This window comes from Leopardus geoffroyi, chromosome C2, assembly GCF_018350155.1.
Source record: "Leopardus geoffroyi isolate Oge1 chromosome C2, O.geoffroyi_Oge1_pat1.0, whole genome shotgun sequence".
NCBI classification, from domain to species: Eukaryota; Metazoa; Chordata; class Mammalia; order Carnivora; family Felidae; genus Leopardus; species Leopardus geoffroyi.
In genome coordinates this window covers 132,187,310-132,202,814 of record NC_059333.1, presented here as the reverse complement: position 1 = coordinate 132,202,814, position 15,505 = coordinate 132,187,310, and the positions used below count along the sequence as shown (strand labels likewise).

The 15,505-nt window shown below is 40.7% G+C and overlaps 1 protein-coding gene across 1 annotated transcript in view; it reads left to right on the top strand.

Annotated features, from left to right (window-relative positions):
* Positions 1-15,505, top strand: part of COL6A6 (collagen type VI alpha 6 chain) — a 165,890-nt gene that overhangs the window by 142,068 nt on the left and 8,317 nt on the right. The window contains exons 35-36 of the mRNA XM_045503667.1: positions 3,046-3,717; positions 6,615-6,708. Coding sequence (XP_045359623.1) covers positions 3,046-3,717; positions 6,615-6,708 — 766 coding nt within the window. The remainder of the gene's footprint in view (positions 1-3,045; positions 3,718-6,614; positions 6,709-15,505) is intronic.

The following is a 15,505-nucleotide window of genomic DNA, read 5'->3' as shown; positions in this document are numbered from 1 at the left end:
CAGGCCTCTCCACTTGTGCAGCTTCCCAGAAACAGGAATGATTTTTAGAAAAACTCAACCTGTCTCATTGCCAAGTTTTTCATGCTATGAAGTAAAATTACGTGTCTTCTAAATCTCAAGCATTCACAACCCCAAAGAAATGCTTTACAGTACACAAGTGGAAACGAGTACAAATCCGTGCATTTCTCATTGCAAAGAGGCATCAAAGTGAGTTGCCATGCTGGTTTATCCGTTGTTGTGTTTTATGCTCAGTCTGCAGGCCCAGCTAGAGAAGTGGCCAGTGGCTAGACCTGTAGGTGAGTGTGCTCGTAATTTGAGTGCACTGATAATTAGGAAGACCGTGGAAGCCGCTGCCATCCGCGGTGGGTGTGATTTGTGACAGTTACTAGACATTTATTGTGAGCTGTGTACTGTTCTGATTGCTTTGTGTAACGTTGGTGGCGGTGCTGACGATGGTTGATACTGAAGCTGTCGTGCTTCTTCTGTGCCAAGCACTCTTTTTTTTTTTTAATATTTTTTTAACGTTTTATTTATTTTTGAGACAGGGAGAGACAGAGCATGAACAGGGGAGGGTCAGAGAGAGGGAGACACAGAATCTGAAACAGGCTCTCGGCTCTGAGCCCTCAGCACAGAGCCCGACGCGGGGCTTGAACTCACGGACCGCGAGATCGTGACCTGAGCCGAAGTCGGCCGCTTAACCGACCGAGCCACCCAGGCGCCCCTGTTCCAAGCACTCTTTTCGTTGTTTCATCCCATCCTTATGAGCACCCTGAGACATTTGAACTACTACTATCTACATTTTACGGATAAGGAAAATGAGTCTTAGAGAGGTGAGATCATTTGCCCAGGGAAGCGGAGCCAGAGGAGACCCAAGAAAGATGGCTTCACAACGCTGCCATTGATGAGTAGCAGAGATCCCGTTATTCTCCCCGGTACTTGGTATTTGGCCTTGAAGAAAATGCTTCCTTCCTCTCCTCCTCTATGTGTATCAATGACATGTTAATAATGCTTGCATATAAATGACCTCACAGTGTGGAGGTAACTCTGAGTGAGAAGTGGAAATTCTTCACACAGACCTCTGTTTCTGTCTTCCCCTCTGTTTCTCTCTACTCATTAGTGTCTTTCCCTTCCCTCCCCCTCCTCCCTCTGCTCCGCCCCCCCCCCACCATCCCCCTCTCTCTCCCCTTCTCCCTCCATTTTCTCCCTCTCTCCCCTCCCTTTCTCACCCTTTCCCGCTCTCCCTCCTTTCTCCCTCCCTCACTCTCCCTCCCCCCCTCACTCTCCGGCATTCTTCTTCTCTTCTCTTCTCCCTCCCTCTCTCCCTCTGGCACGGGGTTGGCCAGGCACTGGCTTCCTACTCAATGCAGCCGCAGTGCTAATTGTGCTGTGGGGAGAGGCCTCCCGCCCCAGCTCTCGGCCAAGCTTTCAGACATGTCAGTTACCACGTGTGCTGATATAGTGCACAGCCAGAAGTTGGACATGTGTGACTGGAGATAGATTTTGGCCCCATTTCTTGGCTCAAATCCTTGTTTTGTCTCCTAGGCATATAAGCGAAGATATTTTGGCTGTAGTTTCCTGCAATTAAAAACCCCCACAAAATTGAGCAAATGGACAGCCTGCTGTCTCTGATTTTAGAAACGGCCTTGCACACGGGTGACTGTTCTGTCATCTGACCGTTAAACGTGGTCGTAAAATTTTACTGAATTTCAGTAAGGGTAACATAACTTGTGCAAAGCCACATCTTTATGGAGACTGTGAGCAAGACTGAAGTTAGGAAGTTTGCTACGTCCCCAAGGATCTGCATTCTGGTTATTAACCTTTCATCTGTCTGCTTTGATTCGTGCCCCGGGCCTATTTCTAAGTGCCAGCTGTCCACATGCTGGTTATTCCGTTTCTCTTTCTTCTGTTGAGTTTTCAAAGAGGCATTCTCATCCTTAACCATCTACTGTTACTGAAAACCTCAGGATTGCAGAGGTCATCCCTGGAAGGGTTCTTTGGACAAATATGACCCACCAAGTGTGCAGAATTGAAGCCCAGTGGTGACTTGGGTAGGGACACACAGCAGGTTTGCTACTGGGCACAGTAAGACATCCTGGCTCTCAGGCCAAGGGGCCTCCCTGCTGCTGCCACACCACATGGCCTTGTCTCTCACAATAAACCCTGATTTCATATGTAGGAACTTCTCGAAACATTAGGGTATTGTTTGGCAGAATGATTGTACCCTCTTACCCCCAGTCTCTTCTGTATAATGAGACTAGGTGACCTCTAAGATCCTTCCACTTCCAAATCTATTTTTATTTCTCTGAATATTCATTGTGGTCAGATTCAATGAAATTCACTCTCTGCTTTTATTACGACACATTCTTTTTTAAATGAGATATACATATGTATTAAAATAGCCCCATATTTTATGAAAGTCCACTAATACGCAGTATTTATTTTCATTTAACACACATGTATTGAGCTCTCAACTAATGAGCACAATGGAGATACAAACGTGAGCTCCAACTTTGTCCTTAATGTCCACACCCAGATAGACTTTGAATTACAAACCTTTATTTAAATCGAAGTAAAAGATTCATTGCTTTTTTGCACTCTTTTTGAGCAGACTACTTTTCATTGTAGAACAGTGTGAGAATAATGATAAGGGCCATTGGTTTAACCTGTGTCTTGTCTATCTAGAGAGATCATTAGCTTTTATGTTATGATAAGATATACTCTTATATGAGATAAGCTGTCTACTTCAATCTTTATAAACTTAAAATACAGCCAAGATTAAGCCTCTGTCCAAAGCAGCCTCAGTTTTAAAAGTAACCTGCCTTAGTGAATGGAATTCAAGACACCGGCTGGGTATAAAATCTGTACCTTTTAAATATAGATGCCAACTATGTACTAGGAAATCTTCTGTTGTTGATATCAAAGGTATTTAGTAACGATTTTAATATAAAAGATTATGTAGTTCCCAAATGTTAAAATATTTAAGATGCTATCTTTTCTCTTCTGTCCAGTCTGTTTTAGTAACCTTACGTGGCTTTTGGTCTGCAGATATATGCAAGCCGGATGCTTTTTGCGATCAAGCCAGACCACCCCCTGTGCAGTCGTACGTGGATGCTGCTTTCCTTCTGGACAGCTCCCGCCATGTGGGAAGTGCTGAATTTGAAGACATAAGACACTTTTTGGGAGCACTGTTAGATCACTTTGAGATCACCTCTGAGCCTGAGACCTCTGTCACTGGAGACCGGGTGGCCCTATTAAGCCATGCTCCGCCCAACTTCCTCCCCAACACTCAGAAGAGTCCTGTTAGAACGGAGTTCAACCTTACCACCTACAACAGTAAACGCCTCATGAAGAGGCACTTGGAAGAATCAGTTCAACAACTAAACGGAGACGCTTTCATAGGTCATGCCTTACAGTGGACCCTGGACAATATCTTTTTAAATACACCCAATATGAGAAGAAACAAAGTCATATTTGTGATATCTGCTGGGGAAACCAGTCACTTGGACAGGGAAACCTTAAAGAAAGAATCCTTGAGAGCCAAATGTCAAGGTTATGCCCTATTTGTGTTTTCCCTTGGCCCCGCTTGGAATGACAAGGAACTGGAAGACTTAGCCAGCTATCCTTTGGATCACCACTTGGTCCAGCTTGGCCGAATTCATAAACCTGACCACAGATACAGTGTGAAGTTTGTGAGATCCTTTGTAAACTCAATCAGGCGTAAGTCATAAAATCTGTTCTTTTTTTACACATTACAAGTATATTTGGTATTCCCAAAAGAAGGGTTGATGAACTGACATGTATTCCTGGAAACCTCTGTCTTCTAGGGCACTGCAAGGTCAGAAAGGAAAATTGGTAATGATGGGTGGTAGAGGGAGGAAACCTCTGATTTCTAGCATTGAATTTTCTGGCTCATCTTTTTTATGCCTCTGGTTCCCATGGAGAAGCAATCATAACAAGCAGCTGCTCACACATCTGTCTGCACAGAGCAATATAGTCACAGCCTGGACTTTAGCTATAAGGTAGAAATCCCTGCCATGTAACATTAACACACTGCCCTTCAACGGAAAGCTTCATCAGTTAACACACCGAACGCAAGAGCCAAAGAATAATTGTACAATTCTCGACTTTGCTGTTTGACAAGTTCCAAAGGCAGAGGTTTGAGGTATTAGGAGATACCATTTTACCTGCCAGAGTGAAACATGCATCCTTGCAAAACTTTCTCAGCCTTGTTAATGACTTTTTATGATGCCAGCTATTAGTGTAACTGGTGCCTATAAAAAGGAAACATGGGCTGTATTTCTTGGAATAATTTTGCCTTGAAACTATGCAGTTCACTTTGTATGCGATGGAATGGGTAAAAAGAAGCCATGTCCTAATGGCTCTGGAGGTTGAAAAGTACTCAATCAGATTTCTGAACATTTTCATGGTGAATGAACCCTTAGAGTTCAGATAAAGAAAAATGAACACACAGGCTGAAGAACACCCCCGAGTGTAGCTTAAGGGAGATTCTGATTGTGTCTCGAACTTGTCACTGACATTACACAATGAGACAAGTTGAGGTTGCAAAGACTGTCTGGTCCCATATAGGTGAGGCGTGAGGAACCTTGGGAAATTGGTGGTGGTACTGACTTTGTGTCCTCTAGTCCTGTGCTTCTCCAAATGTGAGTCTAGGACCTACATTATCAGCATTACCTAGGAGCTGGTGAAAAATGCAGAACTTCAGACCCTACTCTAGACATTCTGAACCAGAATGTACATTTTTATCAAATCGTCAGGTGATTCATATGCACATTATGGTTCCAGAAGCACTGGAGAAGCAGTCTCCCAGGACAAAATTTATGTGGATGTGTTTTGGAATAGGAATCGGAAACAGGAGCTAGAGAACAGAAAGGGGGGAAATGGGCCTGGGGATCATTCTGAAAAAAGTAACTACAAGGCATTTGTAAGGGTAAAGCCAAAGAAAACATCGGAAGACTGAGAATCTTGTATACAAACAAACAAACAAAAAACTCCTTATGAGGCAAAAAAAATTGCAAGACCATTTACGATGAAATTTCTTTCCTCAGTCCCCCAAAATTCTTTGTGATGTTTCACGGGAATTAGCCAAGCTGTATAATTAAATAAATGACAACACCCCGTTACCACCTAGGTAAAGGAGAAGAGATATTTTAAGAAGAATTACTTGGGGAGGGGAAAGATCTATAAGGTGCTTTCAGAAAGCCATTACTGTGACACAGTTATACACCACTTTTCTAGAACTTCATTGTCTAGAAACCACCCATCTTTAAAATATAGCAGTAAAAGTAGAAATTGAAACAGGCTTTAACATAATCTTACCGCAAGTCCACGGATTCATACTCCTTCAACATCAACACATATTTATCAGGTACCTACTCGGAGCCACTCGCAGTTCAGGTGTGGGCCTAGCAAGGAGCGACCGACCATAACAGACACCATAACTGCCCTCCCGGAGAAGCTAGTGCGGCTCCCTTTCTGGCTCTTACTTAACTCAATGCAGTGACAGAGGTAGCCATCAAGCACAGCCCACATCAGATTTAAATTTTCTAAGAGAAACAAAATTGCTAAACAACCTGATGCTTAGAACTAAGACAGATAAAAAATCAGATGCACAAGAGGGGAAAGATCATAGCCTTGTGCCATTCAGTCTAGAATCACACAGTCCAGTCTGCAACAGCAGCTTTAGAGACAGTGCTGTATCACAACCCAGGACAAACTTGCTACTTAGAATAACCCTTGATCACCAAGGAAGAAATTGAATTGTTTACCAGGTCTGTTGAATTTAATGCTGCAAGGAAATAAATAATACGCTTTTTTAAGTGTCCCATCAAAAATGGCTCCTAGATGTTTAAATTGTGTGGGGCACCTGGGTGGCTCAGTCAGTTAAGCATCCGACTTTTGATTTTGGCTCAGGTCATGACCTCACAGTTCATGAGATCAAGCCCCGCATCGGGTCATGCACTGACAGCATGGAGCCTGCTTGAGATTCTCTCTGTCCCTCTCTCTCTCTGCCCCTCCCCCATTGGCATGCTCATGCGTGCTCACTCTTTCTCTCTCTCAAAATAAATTTTTAAAAAATGTTTAAATTGTGTGGGCAGAGGCATGCTTTGTTATTATACAAAATTAATATACCTCCAAATGAAGTGAACCACTAATGAATTAAACCCAGGATGGCACTATTGTTACTGTTAATGATACAGAAGCTATAAAGGGAATATCCCTTTCCCTTTGCATTTTGATATTGCAAAGGAGCAAATAAAAAATAACTATTCTGACTAGTTCATGCTAATTAGAGACCAGACTTTTAGGACTGGCTCATAATATCTCCTCCAGTGTTTGACCAACTTTAGCAGTTAAAGGCATCTATTGGAAAGTAAGTTGAATGCTCCACCTATAAATTCAGCAGAGATGTATTTTCTAAACCCAGTTTTAGAGACTCCCCTGAGAAACTTGCTTTCATCTCCTATGGCCACCTTAGTTGGTATCTTCCTTTTACGAATATTGCAAAGGTGAAGTGATGCTTTGCATACAGAACAGTTTGCTGTAATGTCAATAACCAGGAATAAGAGACTCATCACAGACTTTTCTCTTCCTAGGTGCAATCAACAAATATCCACCAATAAACTTCAAAATGAAGTGCAATAGATTCAGCTCTACAGATCTGAAGCAGCCCCCACAGCAGTTGCAAAGGTATTTTCAGCTTGATAGAACCTGATAAATGAATGTGTCCTCCTTTTTTCTCCTGATTCTCTATAGTTTCTTCCTCTTCCTTTTCTTCCTCTTTCTCCTCCCCCATTCCATTTGGATAAAATCTATTGCTACATGATATTAAAATATAATTTGAGGAAATAAGAGGTAATCAAAAATGACCAGGTTGATCTGAAAAACAAGCGGTTTTTAAAAGTGGAAAATCTAAATGTTGAAATAAACCAATGAGAGGGACGCCTCAGTGGCTCAGTCGTTTGAGCATCTGACTTTGAGTCAGGTCAGGATCACATGGTTCATGGGTTTGGGCCCCACGCCCGGCTCTGTGCTGACATCTCAGAGCCCAGAGCCTGCTCCAGATTCTGTCTCCCTCTCTATCTTCCCCTCCCCTACTCATGCTCTCTCTCTCTCAAAAATAAATAAACATAAAAAATTAAAACAACCAATGAGACACTTTAGTGGCAATGAGCATACCTAATGACTGGATATTGGTTTCTAAATACCATTCCCCACTCAAAGAAGCCATGGTTTCTTAGATAAGTAGCTAATTCTAGGCAGTAGCAGGGAAAGTACAATGTGTCCCTCAAATCTTTATAATGCCAGAAAGCAAAGAAGTAGTCAAAAACTAGCAGTGTCATGTGAGAAGGACAAAGGAGCAATCTTGAAAAGATTCCCAATGGTCCAATTTTGGACAGTTTGACATCAAAAAGAATAGTGGTAATGGATTATAACAATGAGTTTTTAAAATCCACAAGTCTAGGGGGGCCTGGGTGGCTCAGTCAGTTGAGTGTCCAACTCTTGATTTCTGTTCAGGTGATGATCTCATGGTCATGAGATTGAGCTGTGCCTCAGGCTCACTCTGAGCATGGGCCTGCTTAAGATTCTCTCTCTCCCTTTGCCCCTCCCCTGCTCGTACACACTGGTGCACATGTGCATGCTCTCTCAGTAAGTAAGTAAGTAAATAAAATAAAATAAAATCCACAAGTCTATATAGAGACCCCAAAATGGAGGAGGGTAGTAAAAGTTCTTTTTTATCGAATGTGCTGCTAGTAAATGTAGAAGAAAATGATAGAATTAAAAAATCACCAGTTTGTTATCTCCAATATAGTAACTGAGTCAAACAAGAATCAAGGAATGCTAAAAACAGGGGGTGACAGGTTGTTTGGCAACAAGCTATTTCAGAGTGTCCCAGAGCCATTCACACATTACTAACTTATTAATTACAAAAAAAAAAAAAAAAAAAAAAAGGAAATGTCCATGTACCTGGTGAGATCTGGCAATACCCACTGTTACCAAATTTGACTTATGTGCCTCCTGAGGTGATGCAGGGGGAGCTACATCACCTGTGTGAGATTCTTGCAGGGAAGGTTTGACCCAAGTCTCATAATAAAGAAACCTCTAGACAATTCCAGAATGTGGAGTTTTCTTCAGAAAACCTGGCCTTTTCAGAGGTTTCAATGTCATGAGCAGCCAGGGGAAGTGGGGTACTATGCTAGGATGGGAGAGACTAAAGAGACAAAACGGCCAAATGTAATGGTGTGAACCTTGACTGATCCCAGGTCAGAAAAAAAGCTTATGTAAACGACATCTGGTGGACAACTGGGGAAACTTGAGGATTATATTATTGATTCGTGTAGATTTCCTTGGTGCGGTAATTGTATGAGGTTCGTATGCGAGAATGTCTTTGTTCTTGAGATAGGTATGTTGAAGTATTTGAAAGTAATGTGTATAATGTCTGCAGCCTGCTTCCAGGTGATTTTCCTAAAAAGAAAGAAGATGGGGTTTGTGTGTATTTGTGGAGACATGAGTGTATGGGCATATACATGTGTGTGTGTGTGTGTGTGTGTGTGTGTGTGTGTACTCACATACGGAGTAATGAATAAAATGGTAACATCTGGAGAACCAAATAGGTTAAAAGTGGACAAGTATTTATTTGTAGTTCTGTTCTTTACAATAGTCTGTGAGTTAAAGAAAAATAATTTCTAAAACTCAATGGATAAATTAATCCATCCAATGAATGAATAATAGGCACGTCTAAAGAGAAACATAATGAACTGGAAAATAAAGCTGAAGAAATCTCACAGTGCAGAGAAGATAAATGTAAGCAGCTTAGAGACAGAATGGAATAGAAAGACCTAACCTATATCAAATTGGAATTCTTGGGATCAGATAAAATAGAAACAATTAATGAGACAATATTCAAATATATCAAGAGATGATCATTTTTAAGAACTTGTGGAAGACATGAATTAAAAGATGAAGAAATTACAAGGTACAACAAATAAAAGAAAGCAACAGTTAGACATCGTGTAAGGAAATGCAGATGCCAAGCCAAAGGACAAAACAGCCTGAAAGAAAAAATCATCTACAAAGAAACTATAATTAGGCCGGCAGCTGGGTTATCAGTAGCAAAAGTGGAAGCCACAAAACTGTTAAGAACTTTTAAAGTAACGGAAGAACCTTTTTGTCAACTTAGAAAAACTGTCTTTAAAAAATACTGGTAGAAACATGGAAGGAGGAGCTAAGGTGGTTGGAGTAGTGAGGGGACCCTGGGCTTGTCTCATCCCTCGAATGCAGCTGGATCAACATCAAACCATTTTGAACACCTCCGCAGTCGATCTGAGGATTAACAGAAATCTGCATAATTTGAGGGAGAGAACATGCGAAGTACATAATGCAGAAAGGTGACCTGGGGAAGAGAAGAGCCTCAGCGTCCCAAAGGAAGGGAGCTGTTTTCACAGAGAGGACGGGGGAGAGAGGGCAGCACTCCTGGTTTGTTTAAGAAAGCACTCCCTCTGAAAGCAGCTAGAGAGGAAGTGTGAACACATGCCCAGGGGACTGCACAAGAAAACATTTCCCCAAAACCAGTGATGGGGGTGGAGAGGAGAGGGTTTCAATACCACCAGTTTTTTCACAAACAGCAGAGCCCAGAGTCTGAAGTTTGAGAAGTCGGCCTCTGGCAGTGCTTCAGCCAGGAAGCAGGGTGGAGCCCTGCGAGCAGGCCGTGTGGGCCACAGCAGGGAGAAGTGGTTTCCCTGCTTGGAGGGCATTGGATAAAGGTGATAGGGCGTCTCCATGGGTGGAAACCTGGTGAGAGCCATCAACCCACCGCACTCACTGGTATAGGAACAAAGTTGCTGGCTGAGGGCAGCAAACCCCGGCACCTGCTCTATGTTTTCCATAAACTCTGAGCGCTGTGCATTGGTGTGACCATTTCCTGGGACAAGTCAGCCCCAGCCACAGCCTGGCGAGACCCTCCCCCAGAGGACCACTGCGGGTTCTAGCCACAGAGGTCTCTTAAGTGTGGGTTTTGAAACACAGCTGCACCTGAGACAAAACTCTGGAGGGAGGCGCCGCCTAGTAGGCAGATGGCTCAGACACAGGGGAAAGGTAGGGAGGTGATGAAAACCAGGGACATAGGAGGGGTGACTGATCACACATCGGTGTGGGCATGAACCACCCGCTCTGGAGACTGGAGAGCAGAGTGAAGCCATTTTTACCATTAGCCCACCAACATTGATCCACCCCAATGAGATGAACAGCATCACCAAGTGAAGAATGGAGCTGTTACACCAAGCCCCGGCTACCCTGTGCTTTCAGGCGCATCTCCACCAGGGCAAGCCACCTGAGAATCAGAGCTGCAGGCCCCTCCCCCAGAAGACCAACACATATCCTTTCCACCAGCTAGGCTACTGGCTGTAGACTGCTGCAAAGTTTCAGCTCTAGGGGAAACTGTTCCTAGGGGAAACCTCATTTGGAGGTTTTTGTTAATTTGTTTGGTTTTTTTGTTGTTGTTGCTTCTGTTTTGTTTTTGTTGTTTTCTTTGTTTCTTGGATACAGAAAGGACAAAATTTTTTATTTTAATTTTATTTATTTGATTTTTTTTATTTTTAATTTTTGTTTCTTCTTTTTTCTCCTTTTCCTATCAAGCTTCTCTTAACAAGCAGACCAAAACACACCTAGGATCTAGCTTCCTTTATTTGATTTTTTAAGTTTTTTATTTCATTCTATCACTATTATTATTATTATTGTTTTTTTCTTCCTCCCAAATGACAAGACAGAGGAACTCACTTCAAAATAAAGGACAGAAAGAAAAGATGGTCAAGGATTTAGTCAATGCAGATATAAGTAAGATGTCTGAACTAGAATTTAAAACAACAACTGTAAGGATACTAGCTGGGCTTGGAAAAAGCATAGAAGACACCAGAGAATCCCTTTCTGCAGAGATAAAAGAACTAAGATCTAGTCAGGCCAAAATTAAAAATGTTATAACCAAGATGCAAACCCAAATAGAGGCCATAAAACAAGGGTGGACAAGGCAGAGGGGCAAGTTAGCGATGTAGAATATATAATTACGGAAAATAATAAAGCTGAAAAAAAGAAACAAATGTCAGGGATCATGAAGGCAGACTTAAGGAACTCAGCAATTTATTAAAACGTAGTAACACTGGGGGCTCCTGGGTGGCTCAGTCGGTTAAGCATCTGACTTCGGCTCAGGTCATGATCTCGTGGTTCGTGGGTTTGAGCCCTGCGTCAGGCTCTGGGATGACATCTCAGAGCCTGGAGCCTGCTTCAGATTATGTTTCCCTCTCTCTCTGCCCCTCCCCCACTCATGCTCTGTCTCTCAAATAAAACCAACATTAAAAAAAATTTTTTTTAATACCATAATAACATAGAAGTCCCAGAAGATGAAAAGAGAGAAAAGGGGCAGAAGGTTTATATGCGCAAATTATAGCTGAAAATGTCCCTAATCTGGGGAAGGACACAGACATCAAAATCCAAGGAGCACAGAGAGCTCCCATTAAATTCAACAAAAGTGAGCCATTGCCAGATATATCAGAGTCAAATTCACAAAATACACAGATAAGGAAAGAATCCTGAAAAGCAGCAGGGAAAAAAGTCTTTAACCTACAAGGGAAGACAGATCAGGTTCGTAGCAGATCTGTCCACAGAAACTTGGCAGGCCAGAAAGGAGTGGCAAGATGTATTCAATGTGCTGAATGGAAAAAAATATGAAGTTAAGACTACCCTATCCAGCAAGGCTGTCATTCAAAATAGAAAGATAAAGAGTTTCCCAGACAAACAAAAATTAAAGGAGTTTGTGACCACTAAACCAGACCTACCTGAAATTTTAAGGGTGACTCTTTGGAGGAAAAAAAAAAACAAAAACCGAAATCAACAAAGACTAGAAAGGACTAGAGAGCATCACCAAAAACACCAACTCTACAGGTTACATAATGGCACTAAATTCATATCTTTCAATAATCACTCAGAATGTAAGTGCACTAACCGCTCCAATCAATAGACATATGGTATCAGAATGGATAAAAAGCCAAGATCTATTGATAAGCTAACTATAAGAGACTCATTTCAGACCTAAATACACCTACAGATTGAAAGTGAGGGGATGGAGAACCATCCAACCAGCTAATGGACGTTAAAAGAAAGAGACAGTCGCCACACTTAAATCATACAAACTAGATCTTAAAACAGACTAACAAAAAATGAAAAAGGTATTAAAATTAAGGGGTCTATCAATTAAGATCTAATGATTATAAATATTTACTCCCCCAACTTGGAAGCATCCAAATATATACATCTAGCAAACATAAACACACTGCTTATAAAACAATAGTAGGGGACTTTAACACCCCACTTACAACAATGGACAGATCATCTAAGCAAAAAATCAAGGAAACAATGGCTTTGAATGACACACTGGACCGGATGGACTTAACAGATACATATATCCAGAACATTTCATCCTAAAACAGAATACACATTCTTTTCAAGTGCACATGGAACATTCTCCAGAATAGATCATATACTGGGTCACACATCAGCCCTCAACAAGTACACAAAGATCGAGATCATACCATGGATATTTTCAGATCACAGTGCTATGAATCTTGAAGTCAACCACAGGAAAAAACTTGGAAATCCCTCAAATATATGGAAATTAAAGAACATCCTACTAAAGAATGAATGGGTTAACCAGGAAATTAAGGAAGAAAAAAAAAAAAAATATATATATATATATATATATATATGGAAATAAATGAAAGTGAAAATGTGACAGTCCAAAAACCTTTTGTATGCAGCAAAAGCAGTCCTAAAACAAAGTACATTGCAATTTAGGCCTATCCCTAGAAGCAAGAAAGGTCCCAAATACACAACCTAAACTTACTCCTAAAGGACCTAGAAAAGAAGCAGCAAATAAAGCCTAAAGCCGTCAAATAAGGGAGATAATAAAGATTAGAGCTGAAATAAATGATATAGAAACAAAATAATCCAATAGAATATATCATTGAAACTAAGAGCTGGTTCTTTGAAAGAATTAATGAAATTGATAAACCCCTACCCATATTCATCAAAAAATAAAAGAAAAAGGACCCAAATAGATAAAATCATGAATGAAAGAGGAAAGACCACAACACCAGAAAAAAAAACAAACAATTATAAGAGAATACTATGAAAAATTATATGCCAAAAAACTGGGAATTCTGGAAGAAATGGACAAATTCCTAGAAACTCACAAACTACCAAAACTGAAACAGGAAGAAATGGAAATTTTGAACAGACCTATAACCAGCAAAGAAATTGAATCAGTAATTAAAAATCTCCCAACAGGCAAGAGTCCTAGGCCAGATGGCTTCCCAGGGGAATTCTACCAGATATCTCAAGAAAAGTTAATACCTATTCTTCTCAAACTGTTCCCAAAAAAATATAAATAAAAGGAAAACTGCCAAACTGATTCTACAAAGCCAACATTACCTTGCTTCCAAAACCAAAGATGCCACTAAAAAGAATTACAGGGTAATATCGCTGATTAACATGGATGCAGAAATTCTCAACAAGATGCTAGCAAATTGAATTCAACAGTACATTAAAAGAATTATTCACCATGATCAAGTGGAATTTATTCCTGGACTGCAGGGGTGGTTCAGTATTCACAAATCAATCAACGTGATATACCACATTAATAAAAATTTAAAAAAGGAGAACTATATGATCCTGTCAATAGATACAGAAAAAGCATTTGACAAAATATAGCATCCATTCTTGTTAAAAACCCTCAACAAAGTAGGGATAGATGAAACGTGCTTCAACATCATAAAGACCATATTTGAAAGACCCACAGCTAATATCCTCAGTGGGGAAAAACTGAGAGCCTTTCCCATATGGTCACGAACAAGATAGGGATGTCCACTCTCACTGTTACTATTTAACAATAGTACTGTAAGTTTTAGCCTCAGCAATCAAAAAAATAAATAAATAAATACAAGGCATCCAAATCAGCAGGGAAGAAGTCAAACTTTCCCTATCTGCGGATGACATGATACTCTGTGTAGGAAACCTGAAAGACCCCACCAAAAAGTTGCTAGAACTAACACATGAGTTTCGCAAAGTCACAGGATATAAAATCAACATGCAGAAATCAGTTGCCTTTCTATACACCAGTAACAAAGCAGCAGAAAAAGAAATCAAGGAATCCTATTTGCAATTGCACCAAAAACAATAAGATACCTGAGAATAAACCTAACTGAAGAGGTAAAATATCTATCCTCTGAAAACTATAGAACACTTAAGAAAGAAATTGAAAAAGACCCAAAAAAATGGAAAAGCATTCCATGTTCATGGATTGGAAGAACAAACATTGTGTTAAAATGTCTATACTACCCAAAGAAATCTACACATTTAATGCAATCCCTACCAAAATACCACCAGCATTTTCCATAGAGCCAGAACAATCCTAAAATTTGTATGGAACCACAAAAGACCGCAGGTAGCCAAAGCAATCCTGAAAAAGAAAAACAAAACTGGAGGCATCACAATTCTGGATTTCAAGCTGTATTACAAAGCTATAGTCAAGACAGTATGGTGCTGGCACAAAAACAGACACATAGATCAATGGAACATAATAAAAAACCTAGAAATGGACCCTCAACTATATGGTCAACTTATCTTTGACAAAGCAGTGAAGAATATGCGATCAAAAAAATACAGTCTCTTCAACAAGTAATGCTGGGAAAATTGGATGGTGATATGCAGCAGAATGAAACTGGACCACTTTGTTACACCATACACAAAAATAAATTCAAAAGGATCAAAGACCTAATATGAGACAGAAAACCACCAAAACCCTAAGGAGAACTTAGGCAGTGACCTCTTTGACCTCAGCCACAGCAACTTCTTACTAGACACATCTCTGGAGGCAAGGGAAAAAAACAAATATGAACTATTGGGCTTCATCAAGATAAAAAGCTTCTGCATAGTGAAGGAAACAATCAACAAAACTAAAAGGCAACCTTCCGAATGGGAGAAGATATTTGAAAATGACATATCAGGACAAGCGGTAGTATCCAAAATCTATAAAGAACTTATCAAATTCAACACCCAAAAAACAAAGAATCCAGTGAAGAAATGGGCAAAAGACATGACTAGATACTTTTCCAAAGAAGACATCCAGATGGCTGGCTGACAGACACATGAAAAGATGCTCAATATCACTCATCATCAGGGAAATACAAATCAAAACCATGATGAGCTATCACTTCACATCTGTCAGAATGGCTAAAATTAACAGGACAAGAAACAACAGGTGTTGATGAGGATGCAGAGAAAGGGGAACCCTCTTGCGCTGTTGGTGGGAATGCAAACTGGGGCAGCCACTCTGGAGAATGGTATGGATGTTCCTCAGGAAACTAAAAATAGGGGCACCTGGGTGGCTCAGTAGGTTAAGGGTCTGATTTGGACTCAGGTCATAATCTTACAGTTCGTG